This window comes from Rattus rattus, chromosome 3 (assembly GCF_011064425.1).
Source record: "Rattus rattus isolate New Zealand chromosome 3, Rrattus_CSIRO_v1, whole genome shotgun sequence".
Classification (NCBI taxonomy): Eukaryota; Metazoa; Chordata; class Mammalia; order Rodentia; family Muridae; genus Rattus; species Rattus rattus.
In genome coordinates, this window is record NC_046156.1 from 120,368,838 (window position 1) to 120,382,364 (window position 13,527).

Consider the following 13,527-nt stretch of genomic DNA (forward strand, 5'->3'; position numbering starts at 1 on the left):
CAAAACCCCAACACCCCAACACTGGGGCAGGCAGAGACATGTGAATTCCTGGAGATTACTGGACAATCAGTCTACCCAAATTGGTGAGTTCTAGGCTCAGTCAGAGGGCCAGTCTCAAAAAGTAAGATAGAAGGTGACTGAGAAAAACACTGATGTCATGGGGCATGCATTAATAAATGAATGAGTGAGATTTCCCATAGAAAGAAAAAAGTCAGAGCCTTAGGTATAATGTTCAGACTTAAAAGAGAGACAGAGAAGGATGGGGATGGACTGACAAACTGGAACACTGATAGAAGAGCAGAGTTCAGGATGGAAGGGTAAGCTTTGATCAGAACTGGGCAGTGCCTGACTGAGGCTGAAGACCCTTGGGAATGAGGAAGGATCATCGTGGTATGTAGAGCTTGAGAGATGATTTGGTGACTGGATCTATATGATATTGCACAATGGTTGTTGGGACAAGAATTACTTGGTGGAGGCAAGTACAGTAAGGGGTGTCTAAAGAACTGTGAATGACCATTGGGAAATAGGAGAAGACACTGTCTTCCACATTAAGTCCGAAAAGTGCTTTTTGTCGAGACCAGTTTGAACTGATACTTGTGTGGTGCTGATTTCCTGTGATGGCTTCAATCACTTATCACACTACCTTGTATTTAACTCTCATTAACACTTCTTTTTCACATCATAAAGTGCCAAGGGTATGGTGACCAATTCATCTGTTTTTAATGAGTGAAAGATTATAGTGATGAATGAACAGAAAATCGTGTAAGGACATGAAACAGAAGGAGAGGGTTAAGTCTCTCTAGTTTTCAGGAACACATAATTACACTTCAAACTGGCAGAAAAATATGGTTTGGGGGCTGGAAGCAAAAAAACATGGTCTTTGAACACTGCAAATTCAGTTCACAAATAAGAAGATCCAACACAGCTTTATTGGAAACACATCATTGACAATAAAACTAACAGACACACACTGTCTGTAGTGTGTGTGTGTGTGCTGTGGTGTGTAGGTGGCATACACACAAGTGTGCAGATGTATGTATCTGTGCATGAATGTAGAGGTCAGCAAGCTGTCCACTCTGCTATTGCTTTCCTTCTACTGCCTTGAGAACTGGACGCTTACCATTTCACCTAAGCCAGCCGGCTGGCATGCTCTCCCAGGATCTGCCCATCTCTGTTCCCCAGTGCTTGGGTTACAGGCATGCACAGGAATGCCCAGATTTTGCTTTTGTTTTCTTTTACACAGGTGCTGGGGATTTGAACACTGTTCCTCTTTCCCACTGAACCATCTCCCTAATCCTAACAACATTCTTAACAAGATGCATCACAGAATAAGATAGATTAGAAAACTTTATCCTTATCCTGTCAGTATTTATAAGAGAGGAGGTGATACTTGCCTTTCTAGGGCTGTCATTTATCCTGAGGCAAACTGACATAGTTCAAATTTATCAGAGACAAATCATTCGAATCTGCTGCAGCGTCATCCACGGCAGAGAGGAGTTTTCTCCTTACTCACTGTGATACCAATTTGCCTGTTTAACAAGTTCCACCAAATTAAGGAGGAAGGGACTGATGTCCCTCCAGATGGAATTTCTTGCTGTGTCTAATGGTGGCAAGGTTGACTAAGGAATGGGAACGGAGCCCCCATGTGACTGACCTTACTAGGTGACAACCTTTACCTTCTGCAACCTTGCTCTGTTCTTCTTCTCTTCAGCCTGAATTTCTAGAACCCAAGACTTGAAAGCAGGTAAAACCTGAGTGAGTTTTCTGCCTTCATATTTGACCTCCTTTTGGAATTCAGCTTCTTCCTGCTCTTTCCCCTCAACTCACCTTGGGTGTCTAGTGGTGGCAAGGTTAACTAGGCAATGCATATCAACCAGGTATCTCCAGTGCTCAGTGTCTACTTTTCTAGTTTTACATAAGCTTTCTATGATGAGTAAGACAGACCAGGTCTGAGTTTTCTCCTCCTCCTCCTCCTCTTCCTCCTCCTCCTCCTCTTCCTCCTCCTCCTCTTCCTCCTCCTCCTCTTCCTCCTCCTCCTCTTCCTCCTCCTCCTCCTCTTCCTCCTCCTTCTTAACTTTCATTGCAGAAGTGAAGCTACAACCATTGTCAAAATATTGGGTTCCCACCTCCACAAAGTGTATTCCTCTTTACCTAGATGTTGTCAAATCAGTTTTCAAAGGTTAATTACGTTTTTGGCTACACAGCACTGATTTGCTCATGCCCTGGCAACTCCTCAAATCCAGCCGTGGGAGGGATTCCCTCCTCTTTCCCCACCTCTTCTTTCATTCTCCACTTCTCTGTCAATGTTACTGTCATTTCCTGGTGACTAGGCACAGAGCCCCAATGACACTTTAACTGGTTTGTCTTCATATACCCCAATGCTACACCCAGTTCTCTCTATTCTTTTCTCTAGGTAAATGCTTTTCCCACCTGTCATTTCCGTTTCTTGCCCAATGCCAAATTCGGATCCTTATCTCAAGCCTGGATCACTGTAGGTGCCCATTGATAGTCTTTCTAGGTTTCCAGAGTATCCTAATCTTTGCTGTAGACATTCTGTAGGTCAATTTTTGTCTTTCCAAATTCTTAAGAGTCATTTTTCTATGCCACAAATACAACCCTGTTAAATTCCTATAATTGGCATTTGAAGTCACCTGTAGCCTGGCCTCTCTTCTCTCCTCTGAGGACATGTTCTCAGAGATCTATTTGAAATACCAGAAATACCTTTGATTCTGTCTCCTGCTTCAGTCAGAAATTTTCCTCCTTAGAAGTGCATAGTACAAAAAGGATGTCCATAATGTTGATTTTGGAGTCAGAAACACCCTGTTCAAAACTTTGTCCTCTGATTAGAAGTTGTGTCATCTTAAGATAGCTCTATGTTTCTGTTTCCTTAGCAAGAAACAGTGAGAACACTTTGCTCGTGCCAGTGTTTTAAGCAGTAAATGAAAGAATGCCAGGTTCACAGTGTACAACTGATCTTAGTAGCAAGCCTGCATGTCAAGCAGCTGGAATCCCAGATTTCTTTTCTAGTGAAGACAAAGTCCAACTGCCAATATGACCAGAAGGATATCTTAAATACCTGAAGCCTTGGGCTGCCTGGAGAGGAAGAACCCACAACCATGTGTATATCTCCCATACACAGATAAGAGGGAACCAGTGGGGCTGCCATCCTCACAGCTGGCCAATTGATAGACATAAATGTATCCATGGCCAAAGACGTGTATTCCTATAGACTCATATATCTTGCAATGAGTCACCATCTCTCCTTCCCAAAACTCAGTCCTTGTATTCCCTGCTCCTCACAAGGGCATTCTAGTATGTTGTGAGTCAGGCAAGCCCACCCTTCCTTCCTTGCTGTCCAACAAGTCATGAGGCCTGTTGCTTCACTACACATCACTGACTGGTGTGGAGGAGGCAGGTCCTCAGTGAGATCATCTATTTGTAAACAGTGCAATCAAAGATGGAATCACAGAATCTCAGAACCTGAAGTGGGAGGCAGAAGAGGACTGTCCTTCCAGTCACCCCCATCATAGGACGTCATCTAGTCTCAACTTTAAACAGCATGGATACATCAGTGGTGCATTTCTAACTCTGCCTCTGAGCAAATACTTTAGCAGATGGCTGCTGGGCAGGTGCCACACAGAGCTCAGCAATCAAGCTGCAATTTTCTAAGAGCTTGGGTGTGTCCGTAGAAGCCCAAGTGTCCCTTCTTTCAGGCAGTGGTGGTTTCCAGGATTGCAGTAGAGTAGATTTAATGGCACTGAGTGGATTCCACAGACTTCGATGCCTGCAGATCTCAGTTTAAGTCTTAACCCCTGCCATTCCCCATCAGAGGCCTAGGATACTCACTGACTGTGAAACTTGGCACAGATTACCCAGAGTCTCTGAATCCCAATCAACTCACACTTTAAAAAGTAGGGCAATTAAAACCTATTTCTGAGATTATTAAAATTAAATGAATATATATGCATACATTCTATGCTATACCTTGTGTCTGGAACAAAATTAATATTCAACAAATGTTAGCTATTTTGTGCTATTATGTTTTACCACTATTATACAATCTCTTCTGAACCTAAACCTAACCTGAACATAAACTCTATGCTTACAAAGGCTCCAACTGTCACAGTCAGGGGAAACCTGTGGTTCCTGATCAGACCTCAGCTGCATGAATAGATCAAACCTAAAAGAGGGTGAGTTTCAGTCTCCTGGTAAGCATAGAAAATGTTCTCATCCAGCAAGCAAAAGTCAATGGTCTTCCAACAGGAAAAAAAAATGAGGAAAGGATAGGAAAAGGGGGAAGGAGTAGAGAAGAAGGGAGGAAGGGAAAAGATGAACAAAAAAAAGAATGTTCAGCAAACTGAATTCAAATCCCTGAACTTGCCATTTCAAACCAGACTCCCTCGGCTGCCTAGGGCGGGGGCGGGGCTTGCTCTGGGAGGAACTCCTGTTTCCTGACCACCTAGAGCAGACCAAGCTAAGCAGAGCAATTAGCAAAATGATCTCCTGGATCTTGCAGGCATATCAAAGTGACTTAACATCAGTTTCCCTCTGTAAAATGGATGCGGCAGCAACCACCTCAGATAGTCAAAACACAAAGTAGATGGGACTGCCAACCCCAAATCCTTAGAACTCACAGAGAGTTGAAGTGTTCTCCTTCAGGCGTGAGTCTTTGAGAGGTAGTATAAAGGGCAATAAAATAAGAAAAATGAAGGCACGGATGAAGGAATAAATAGGGAAAGAAGCGTTCATAGGAGGTAGAAGCTTTATTATGATGTCTCCAGGCAACAATCAAATCAGTAGCCTGTTTTGAACACTACTGTGCACACCTCCTGCCCATAGCATGGTCTAAGGTCCCACCCCTGACTTTTGTATTCCCTGGGAGGAAAATCAACATTAGAGGACAGGTCTAAGAACAGAGTGAGGTTTCTGAACATCAAAGTGCAGTTAGCTTAAGGGAGAACCAAACTCCTACTCCGGTCCTGCCTGTTTCTACTATGGAGGACTGGGTGAGAGCAGCAGAGCTGTTCGCGAGCAGCTCGGTGGGCTCTCAGCAGCCACCGGAGCAGCAGCCTGAGCTCTGATTGTTGCAGGAGCGTTGAGACCTTTGGCTTCCTCCGCAGCAGCAGCAGCCGCCAGTGCGCTGACGGCGGCGTCTCCTGGGAAAGCAACAGCAGCCGGTGGAACTGGAGCCACAGCAGCCAGAGTCACCACCGCAACCGCAACCGCCCCCGCAGCCTCTGCAGCAGCCGCCATCACAGCAAGAGGAGGAGGACGTAGGGCCCGGAGTCGGGGCGGAGCAAGGGGCGGAGCTCTGGGAAGATCCTTTGGAAAAGCCTTTGGCGCCCTGCTGAGACATCTCGGCGTTTGTCAAGACGAATCTGAAAGAAAGACAACCTTTTTTAAAAATCCCGCCTTTTCTTTCCTGTCGTGGAACACAGAGCTTTGGGCGTTTGGCTTACAGAAAAGTCTGTCTGACTTGGGGAAAGAGGGCTATGAGAAAAAAGAAAAAACAGGGAGGGAGAGGGGAAAAGAAACAAACTCAAACAGGTGCTTCCAGTGGCAGAGGCACAAAGCAGGAAACAGAATATAAAAAGGATCGATGCAGTTTCCCTGACTGACATAAGGACCATCCAAGGTCTCTATGGTGGAAAGTAAAGAGCATACGACTACGATTTATCTGCATGACTCAATTAAAAATCTCTTGGCTTCAGCCCTTTCCCAACTGTATTTTGACCACACAGCCTTACAAGTGGTAATCTCAGTTAATATTGTATAAGCATCACCTCGGTCAGAAAACACAAAGACTACTTTTGTCCCTCTGTCTTGGGTACAGAGAATCCAAAAACACAAAAGCATATTCTGCACACTCTTTCTTGCCTGTCCTCCACATTATAAGGAAAAGGCTTGTCATAGCAGAGAACGGGAATAACTTAACCAAGGTACCTAAGACCTGGGTTACTCAAGCTCTTCTCAGACTAGAAAACCTTTCAAAGGTCAGGGCCATGCCAGGCCTTTGCATCTTCATAGGGAACACAAAAGGCTTTTTCACTAGAAACCAGGTTCCAATCCCATCTTTCCAACAGCTACATTCTGGCGGCTTCCTACCTCCTCCTTTCTGTCCTCCATTCTTCCCAGCCTCCTCCCTGAGACCCTGCTTAGATACTTACTAGGCTTTGGCTCCACAGGAAGATCCACTCAGTTCTCCAACTGGAACTTGACACCTGCTAGGCAGAAGACTGAACAGTGTATGGCCAGAGAAGCTTTTATAAGATTCCAACAAGTCCAGGTACTTGGGAGGAGCCCATTTCTCAACAGACATGCTCAGCTGACACTTGCATCCCAGAGGCATTCATCACTCAGATAGCACTGTAGGTGGTGCACGTGGACAACCAAGTCACTTCACAGAGGTGCCAGGATTGCTGTGGTGTGTTTACTTTTCAAACCCGACACTGTTCATAGCTGGGAGGGCTGTATGTGAGCTCAGAAAAGGTCTGGAAGGTCAAATGGGGAGAGGTCTGAGGTTCTCTCTTAAACACTGTACACACAAATACACAGGCACAAACAGCTGGGGGCAAAGGGAGAACACCTGTACTGTTCCACTTTCTCACACACGTATTCATGTACAGCTATCTCCTTATCATTTATTGTCTTATTTGCATCTCCAAAGCCCTTGATTCTTGTCTTTGCATAGCAGGCTGCAGGCTATGTGATGAACCCTCTGGGTTTTGTCCAGATGCTTGTAGAGAACATTGACTGAAGACAATGGTTGGGATGAGAATCCCAACAGTGGTTTCTTCCTATCACCATTGACAGGAGGAATAATGCAGACAAGGTTAAGAGACCAATAACACCAAAAACACCAAAAGAAGTAACTTTATCATATTTCCATAATGTAACCCTAATGGATCTCAGACAAAAATGGATGAGGTGTCCGTGCCTATTGGAAAATAGGAAGCTGGCTAGCCTCGGAGCTCCTGTTTCTGATACCACCTTCCTTAAGGATAGATTGGCCCTAGGACTACTGACAAATAGGAAAAAGACAAAACAGCACAAAATGAAAAGGATAAAATAAAAGAGCAAAGAAGAGGGGAAAATAAAAGGGAAAATGCCTCGAAAGTTCCCACAATAACTGTTGCGTTTTAACTAGCTGATTTATAAAACTGGAGGAAACTTTGGAGGTCAACTGCCTCTGAACTGCCTTTCAATCATCAGAACTACTTGGTCATACCAAGCATGAGTATGAGACATAAGAGAATCTAAGACTACGAATTCAGGGATTAAGAGTGAGATAGGTTTTGGGGTGCATTGCTGGGTGTGGCATGAGGAAACAGACAAGGAAGTACAAGTCATAGAAGATACCCATTTCATTTGCCATGGCTTTAGATCCTGATTTACAGGTTGCCTACTGTAGCAAAGCACCTGGCAAGAAGAGCTCAGATTTTCCAAGAAGAAAGATCAAAGTCAGAAAAGAGAAGGAAGTGATGAAGTAATAAGGTCGATGCGGGTTCTCCTCTAGAACATTATGCAAAAGGTAAAGAAAACCAGAGATAGGAAGCAGTATGACGAGGTCAAGTAGATACTCACTGTGTGGACCTCTTACACCAACTTTATGCATCACTGTTAACTCTTATCAACTGAGGAGCTAGCTGCTTATTTTGCATAAAAAAGCTGACTCTTCTTATCTCTTCGATCATAAATAGTTTTAGTCCATCCCAATCCCCAACACAAACACCCAAACTCAGTGACTTAAGTTCCCTTGATTCTATTACACATACACATGCACACACACACACACACACACAGAGAGAGAGAGAGAGAGAGAGAGAGAGAGAGAGAGAGAGAGAGAGAGAGAGGAGCGCACGCGCAAGCTACTACCACTACCATCAGATGGGGGTAATTGTTGGCTGAGAGTGTGTCTTTATCCTCTATTCAAATCCAAACCTAAAATTCTGGGTTCCAAGAAAAATGGATTCTAATACTTCACACCTGTCTCCTCAGCTTACCTCTCTAGAAATGCCCCACACTCAGCTCTCCTGGCTGGCCAGCGGACAATCATCAGACAGCAGGGTGTCTATTCACTAGAACCCACAATGTGCACTCCAGGTGATCTTCTCTGTGATTAAGAGATAAACTTGTCTCGGCTCAACTTATCCTTGGTCCCCCAGTGCAAGTTGTTATAAGGGACACAGGTCTCAGACCTGATTCTTTTCTTCAACCTTGAAGTTCCAAATTCAGAGTACTAAGTTTTAAGTGGATTTGGTGCCAAAATATGCACTTTACATAAAGATAGGGACTATGGCTTGGTGTGGAGGGATGGAGTTGGAAGAGGTAAACAAAGCCACATTGGGAGGCCATGATGTCAGGAATCAAAAGCTTTATTATTGCCCAGAAACAAGCTTCAAAGCTGAAGCTCTTTTCATACAGTAAGTTGTGTCAGAAAAAAACAAAGCCAATGAATCTCAGAGCTGAGATCTCAGTACCTCACGGTAGATGAGCTTTAGCGAGATGAAGAAGGGCATACATAGAGTTCTAGAAATATTTCTGCAGGAAACCCAGAGAAGAGGGGGACCCTCTGCTGGCAGGTCTTCAGCCAATGCTACTTTCCATGTTCTTCGTCTCCAGGTCAGCAGCAACCTCCAGAGCAGCAGCTAGAGCCTCCAGACTGCTGATGGCTGCTGCTGCCACTGCTGCTGCCACAGCAGCCACTACTGCTGCCACCACTGCTACCACCACTGCTACCACAGCAACTGCTGCCACCGCTGCTGCCACCGCTGCTGCCACAGCAACTGCTGCCACCGCTGCTGCCACAGCAACTGCTGCCACCGCTGCTGCCACCGCTGCTGCCACAGCAACTGCTGCCACCGCTGCTGCCACCGCTGTTGCCACAGCAACTGCTGCCACCGCTGCTGCCACCGCTGCTGCCACAGCAGCTGCTGCCACCACTGCTACAGCATCCAGAGCTGTGACGTCGGCGACGGAGAGAGAATCGGGGCTTGTGGTGGCTCAGGCAGCAGCCGCCACCCCCAGAGCTGCAGCAGCCCCCAGAGCTGGAGCCACAGCAGCCCCCAGAACCCAGGCTACAGCAAGAAGAAGAAGGAGGGCACTTTGGGGTCTTGCATTTGGGAGGGGGCTGGCACTGTTGCTGGCTCTGCTGGCACGACATCTCAAAAGGAACTGGATAAAAATGAAAATAACACAAAAAAATATAAGTTCAATAAGCTCAAATGTTGCTTTGAAGACTGAACTATGAATTTACAATATGTTATCTCTACAATAATTAGAAGTTTGGAAACCCAATCTCCTAAATTCATTTCAAGAATAAAAAATACAAATAATCCCAGTATAGGCACTTCTTCCTTTCAAATAAATTACTGTAAGGTCAAAAAGATACTAGTACAATCATCCATTACCTTTCCCTTCCAAAAAGACCCTTCCCTCCTAACCCTCTTTCCCCCTTGTTCATCTTCAAAATTATCCTCAGTTCCATCCTCAGCCTCTTCTATCCAGAAAACCAGCTATAGAGTCTCTCTGGTCTGGGAGATGTTCTACCTGCCTCAGGCACAGGAGTAGATCACTCAGCTAGTAATGGAGTGAGGTGCTATGAGAATCGTCTGCCTTTTATACGGTTCTGCTCTGACCTGAGATTCCCCATGTGTGGGATACTGATAACATCTTTCATGAGGGATATGTATGACTCCCTCCCTTTACATCCCAAAGATCTAATTCCTCCCTCTAAAAGCATCTGAGGTATTAATGCACAAAAAAGGCCTCTGAGAATTGCAAACCTGCAGGATGGTGGTGGAACATTGCACACTACATATAGCTCTTGTCTGTCAATCTCACAAACAGCTCTGCTATGCTCCCTATTTCCTGAGCTGAGCCAGTTCAGCTCTAGAGCTAACAGGATAAAGATAACATCTGTTTGTTCTTCAGAATAGAAAACAGAGGATATTAAATGGCCCTTTTACAATATGGACAAGAAGCCAAAATAAAACCCCTGGCTTTGAGCTAAACTGGCTCTTTTCATTCTTAGGTGGTGCCATAACCTTGACCAAGACTGCTAGATATTCTACTGATGTTATTTCATGCAGGTCTAATGAAGATGATCGAGGTGGTTGGGATTCAGCCCATGAGCATTTGGCACTAATAGATTCCTTCAAGTGGGCAAAAATCATTGAAGGCCCTGTTTCTACATATGGTCCTAAAGAATAGACCTCTGGCTGGCCAAACATAGAAGGACCATGTGTATACAGAGGGTGAAATGAGAGAAGAAAATTTAGCTGAAGTTGCCAGAAGTGGAGCTTCAGCTGTAATCATCCCAAAGGAAAAAGCTGAGAGATCCTTTTTTCATAGATGACCTGAGGTAATGATGTTTCTTCCACTGCTGGGGAAAGAGGGCTGGGGGACTGTGCAAGGAGCAAATATTTTGAGCACCTATGATGGAATACAAAGCATATTTTCCCTACAAAGAATGTTCCATGTATAGATTAAATACCCTGGGAAGTCGCCAACATTGATTGAGCTTGGAGAATGGTCGATAAGTAGACAGTTCATAATGAAAGGTATAAGGAAAGAACTGGAGATGGGGAGGGCAGCAGTGTCTGGGGGCCATTCCTGGGTGGATGGACTGTAGTGGGAAGCTCCATGCACAGTCATAACCCACATTCCAGGGACAGTTTTCAGCTTTGTTCCCTCCACCCATACATTCTCAAGCAACTTGCTTAATTGTCTCTGTAAAATCAGGCTAATAACAGTCCCCAGATCAGTAAGTAAGGCACTATGGATAAAGATCTCAGAGCAGAGCTAGACCTGTGAATATAAAATGCCAGTTTAAAAAGAATCTGCATGGACGTCTGATGTGCCAAATGACACCCATCAATACACATAATCTTTGTGTTTTTAAGTATCAGCTTAAAAATATAAAAACTTAGGGAAAGCTATGGAATTTCAGGAGTAATCAAATCACTATAGATCCCATCTCTTCTATATGTGTATCCTAAAACTATGTGAGACGAGGAAAGAATGTTTACCTCAAAAGGCCATTTGCAGATTGAGCTAATCGTCATTACACCTCTAGGATAATGCCTAGCACATAACACAACAGCTGATGTCACATGTATTCTCTGATAACAAACGATTAAGAGTATTTACGTGTGATTGGTGAATGAGGGTATACAGACACCATTCTCATGAAAATAATGTCACTTGTAACCCCATCCTCAAGTATTTCACTATTTTCCTCCCTTTAATTTTTACTACGTATCAGTTGTTTTTTGCAGGTGCAGCAAACGTTACTGATGGTATTCAAGAGAGTAGGGAGGGCTCCCTAGACCCTTCCTGTTATTATGGAGGTCTGGGGTGGAAATTGTGATGGAGATGCTCAGTGTTGGTGACTGAGTTGAGACGGGGACTCCTCAGCAACTGAGGGCCTCTCTCTTGCTCTCAGTTTCCTTGCTGGGCTGGGGTGCATGGTCCAGGGTTTCTTACTCCTTGGAGGTCATGTAGGCCATGAAGTCCACCACCCTGTTGCTGTAGCTGTATTCATTGTCATACCAGGAAATGAGTTTTACAAAGTTGTCATCGAGAGCAATGCCAGCCCCAGCATCAAAGGTGGAAGAGTGGGAGCTGCTGTTGAAGTCACAGGAGACAACCTGGTCCTTGGTATAGCCCAGGATGCCCTTTAGTGGGCCTTCAGATGCCTGCTTCACCACCTTTCTGATGTCATTCAGGTGGCAAATCAGATCCACAACTGATATATTGGGGGTAGGATTACGGAATCCCATGCCAGTGAGCTTCCCATTCAGCCTTGCCCACAGCCTTGGCAGCACCAGTGGATGCAAGGATACTGTTCTGAGCTGCCCCACAGCCATCATGCCACAGCTTTCCAGAGGGGCCATCCACAATCTTCTGAGTGGCAGTGATGGCATGAACTGTGGTCATGAGCCTTTCCATGATGCCAAAGTTGTCATGGATGACCTTGGCAAGGGGCTAAGCAGTTGGTAGTTGAGTTGTCATATTTCTTGTGGTTCACACCTATCCCAGACATGGGGGCACTGGCCAAAGGGGCAGAGATGATGACCTTTTTGGCCCCACCTTTCAAGTGGGCCCTAACCTTGTCCCTGGTGTTGAAGACGCCAGTAGACTCCACGACATACTCAGCACCAGCGTCAGTCACCCCATTTGATGTTAGCAGGATCTCACTCCTGGAAGATGGTGACAAGCTTCCTGTTGATGACAAGCTTCCCATTCTCAGCCTTGACTGAGCTGTTGATTTTGCCATGGGTAGAGTCATACTAGAACATGTAAACCATGAAATTGAGGCCAATTAAGGGGTCGTTGATGGCAACAATCTCCACTTTGCCCCGATGCAGAGAAGGCAGCCCTGGTAACCAGGTGCCCAATATAGCCAAATCCGTTCACACTGACCTTCACCATCTTGCCTATGGGGGAACTGCACAGGAAGATGCAGCTCTCTCTGGAACAGGAAGGAGCAAAGAGTCTTATCTATCAGTTTTAGTGATCTGGGTTTTGCATCAGCTCTTCGTAATTGTCATCAGCCTATTTATGTAAGGGGTTTTCCTGTTAAATTTTCTTTTTCAAAAAACAGATTTATGTATTTATTTATTATGTATAGCATTCTACCTGCATGTATAACTGCACACCAGAAGACAGCATTATATCCCATTACAGATGGTTGTGAGCCACCGTGTGCTTGGAATTAAACTCAGGACCTTTGGAGGAGCAGCCAGTGCTCTTAACATCTGAGTCAATTTTCTAGCTCCCTTAAAATTTCAATCAAGATTTTAATGGGAACAGTCCCCTTGTACTCCACTTGAAGGGTGAAAGCCAGAAGATCATTTCATAGACAACATGTCCATATGGCAGGAGGCATTAAGACCTTAGACAGGTTCCATGTTTGAGTCGAGGCTCCTCAGTTAGCATCAGTGTTACCTTGAAGAAATTATTTTAGCCCTCCCACTCACTAGCCTCATTTTCAAAATGAAGAAATAAATAGCATTTATTTTCCTGGGTCATTGACAGAGAGACTAGCATTCATAAACCTCTTAGAATAGTACTTAGCATATATAAGAAGTACTTGATATGTATTTTTTTTAAAATGATACCTGACATTTTACTTATGAAGTTCATAACACAGGGTACAGGTTGGACTTAAAGACTACGGGAGGTGTGGGGTAATATGCTCTTTCAGTTGCTAGATCCCAGCAAGAACCAACCTCTCTTGCTGAGAAGTACAAGAGGATGCAGAACATGGCTCAAATTTCTGGAAAAAGAAACTCAATAAAAGCTAAAGGGATCATATGTTTAATACGTGACTATGATAAAGTATAAAAGGAATAATGCCCATCTGCTTACAATTGTTTGGATGTGCATCTGTCCACGTGACTTCACAGGTAAAGGCTTTGTGTTTAGAAATCTCTGAGAGACCTAAGTTGTTGCTTTGTAAGCAGTAGAGGCTCACTTTTCATTTCTTCATCAGGTTGGATTTGCCACTTGGAAAAGAGCACA

The 13,527-nt window shown here is 44.6% G+C and overlaps 1 protein-coding gene and 1 pseudogene across 1 annotated transcript; both read right to left on the bottom strand.

The window, feature by feature from the left end:
• Positions 1 to 8,359: 8,359 nt before the first annotated feature.
• LOC116895533 (late cornified envelope protein 1D-like) lies at positions 8,360 to 9,163 on the bottom strand. The gene has a single exon (XM_032896778.1). The coding sequence runs from the start codon at positions 9,161 to 9,163 to the stop codon at positions 8,624 to 8,626; it is 540 nt and encodes a 179-aa protein (XP_032752669.1). The 3' UTR covers positions 8,360 to 8,623.
• A 2,320-nt stretch (positions 9,164 to 11,483) lies between these two features.
• On the bottom strand, positions 11,484 to 12,435 carry LOC116895534 (annotated as a pseudogene).
• Between the last annotated feature and the right edge of the window lie 1,092 nt (positions 12,436 to 13,527).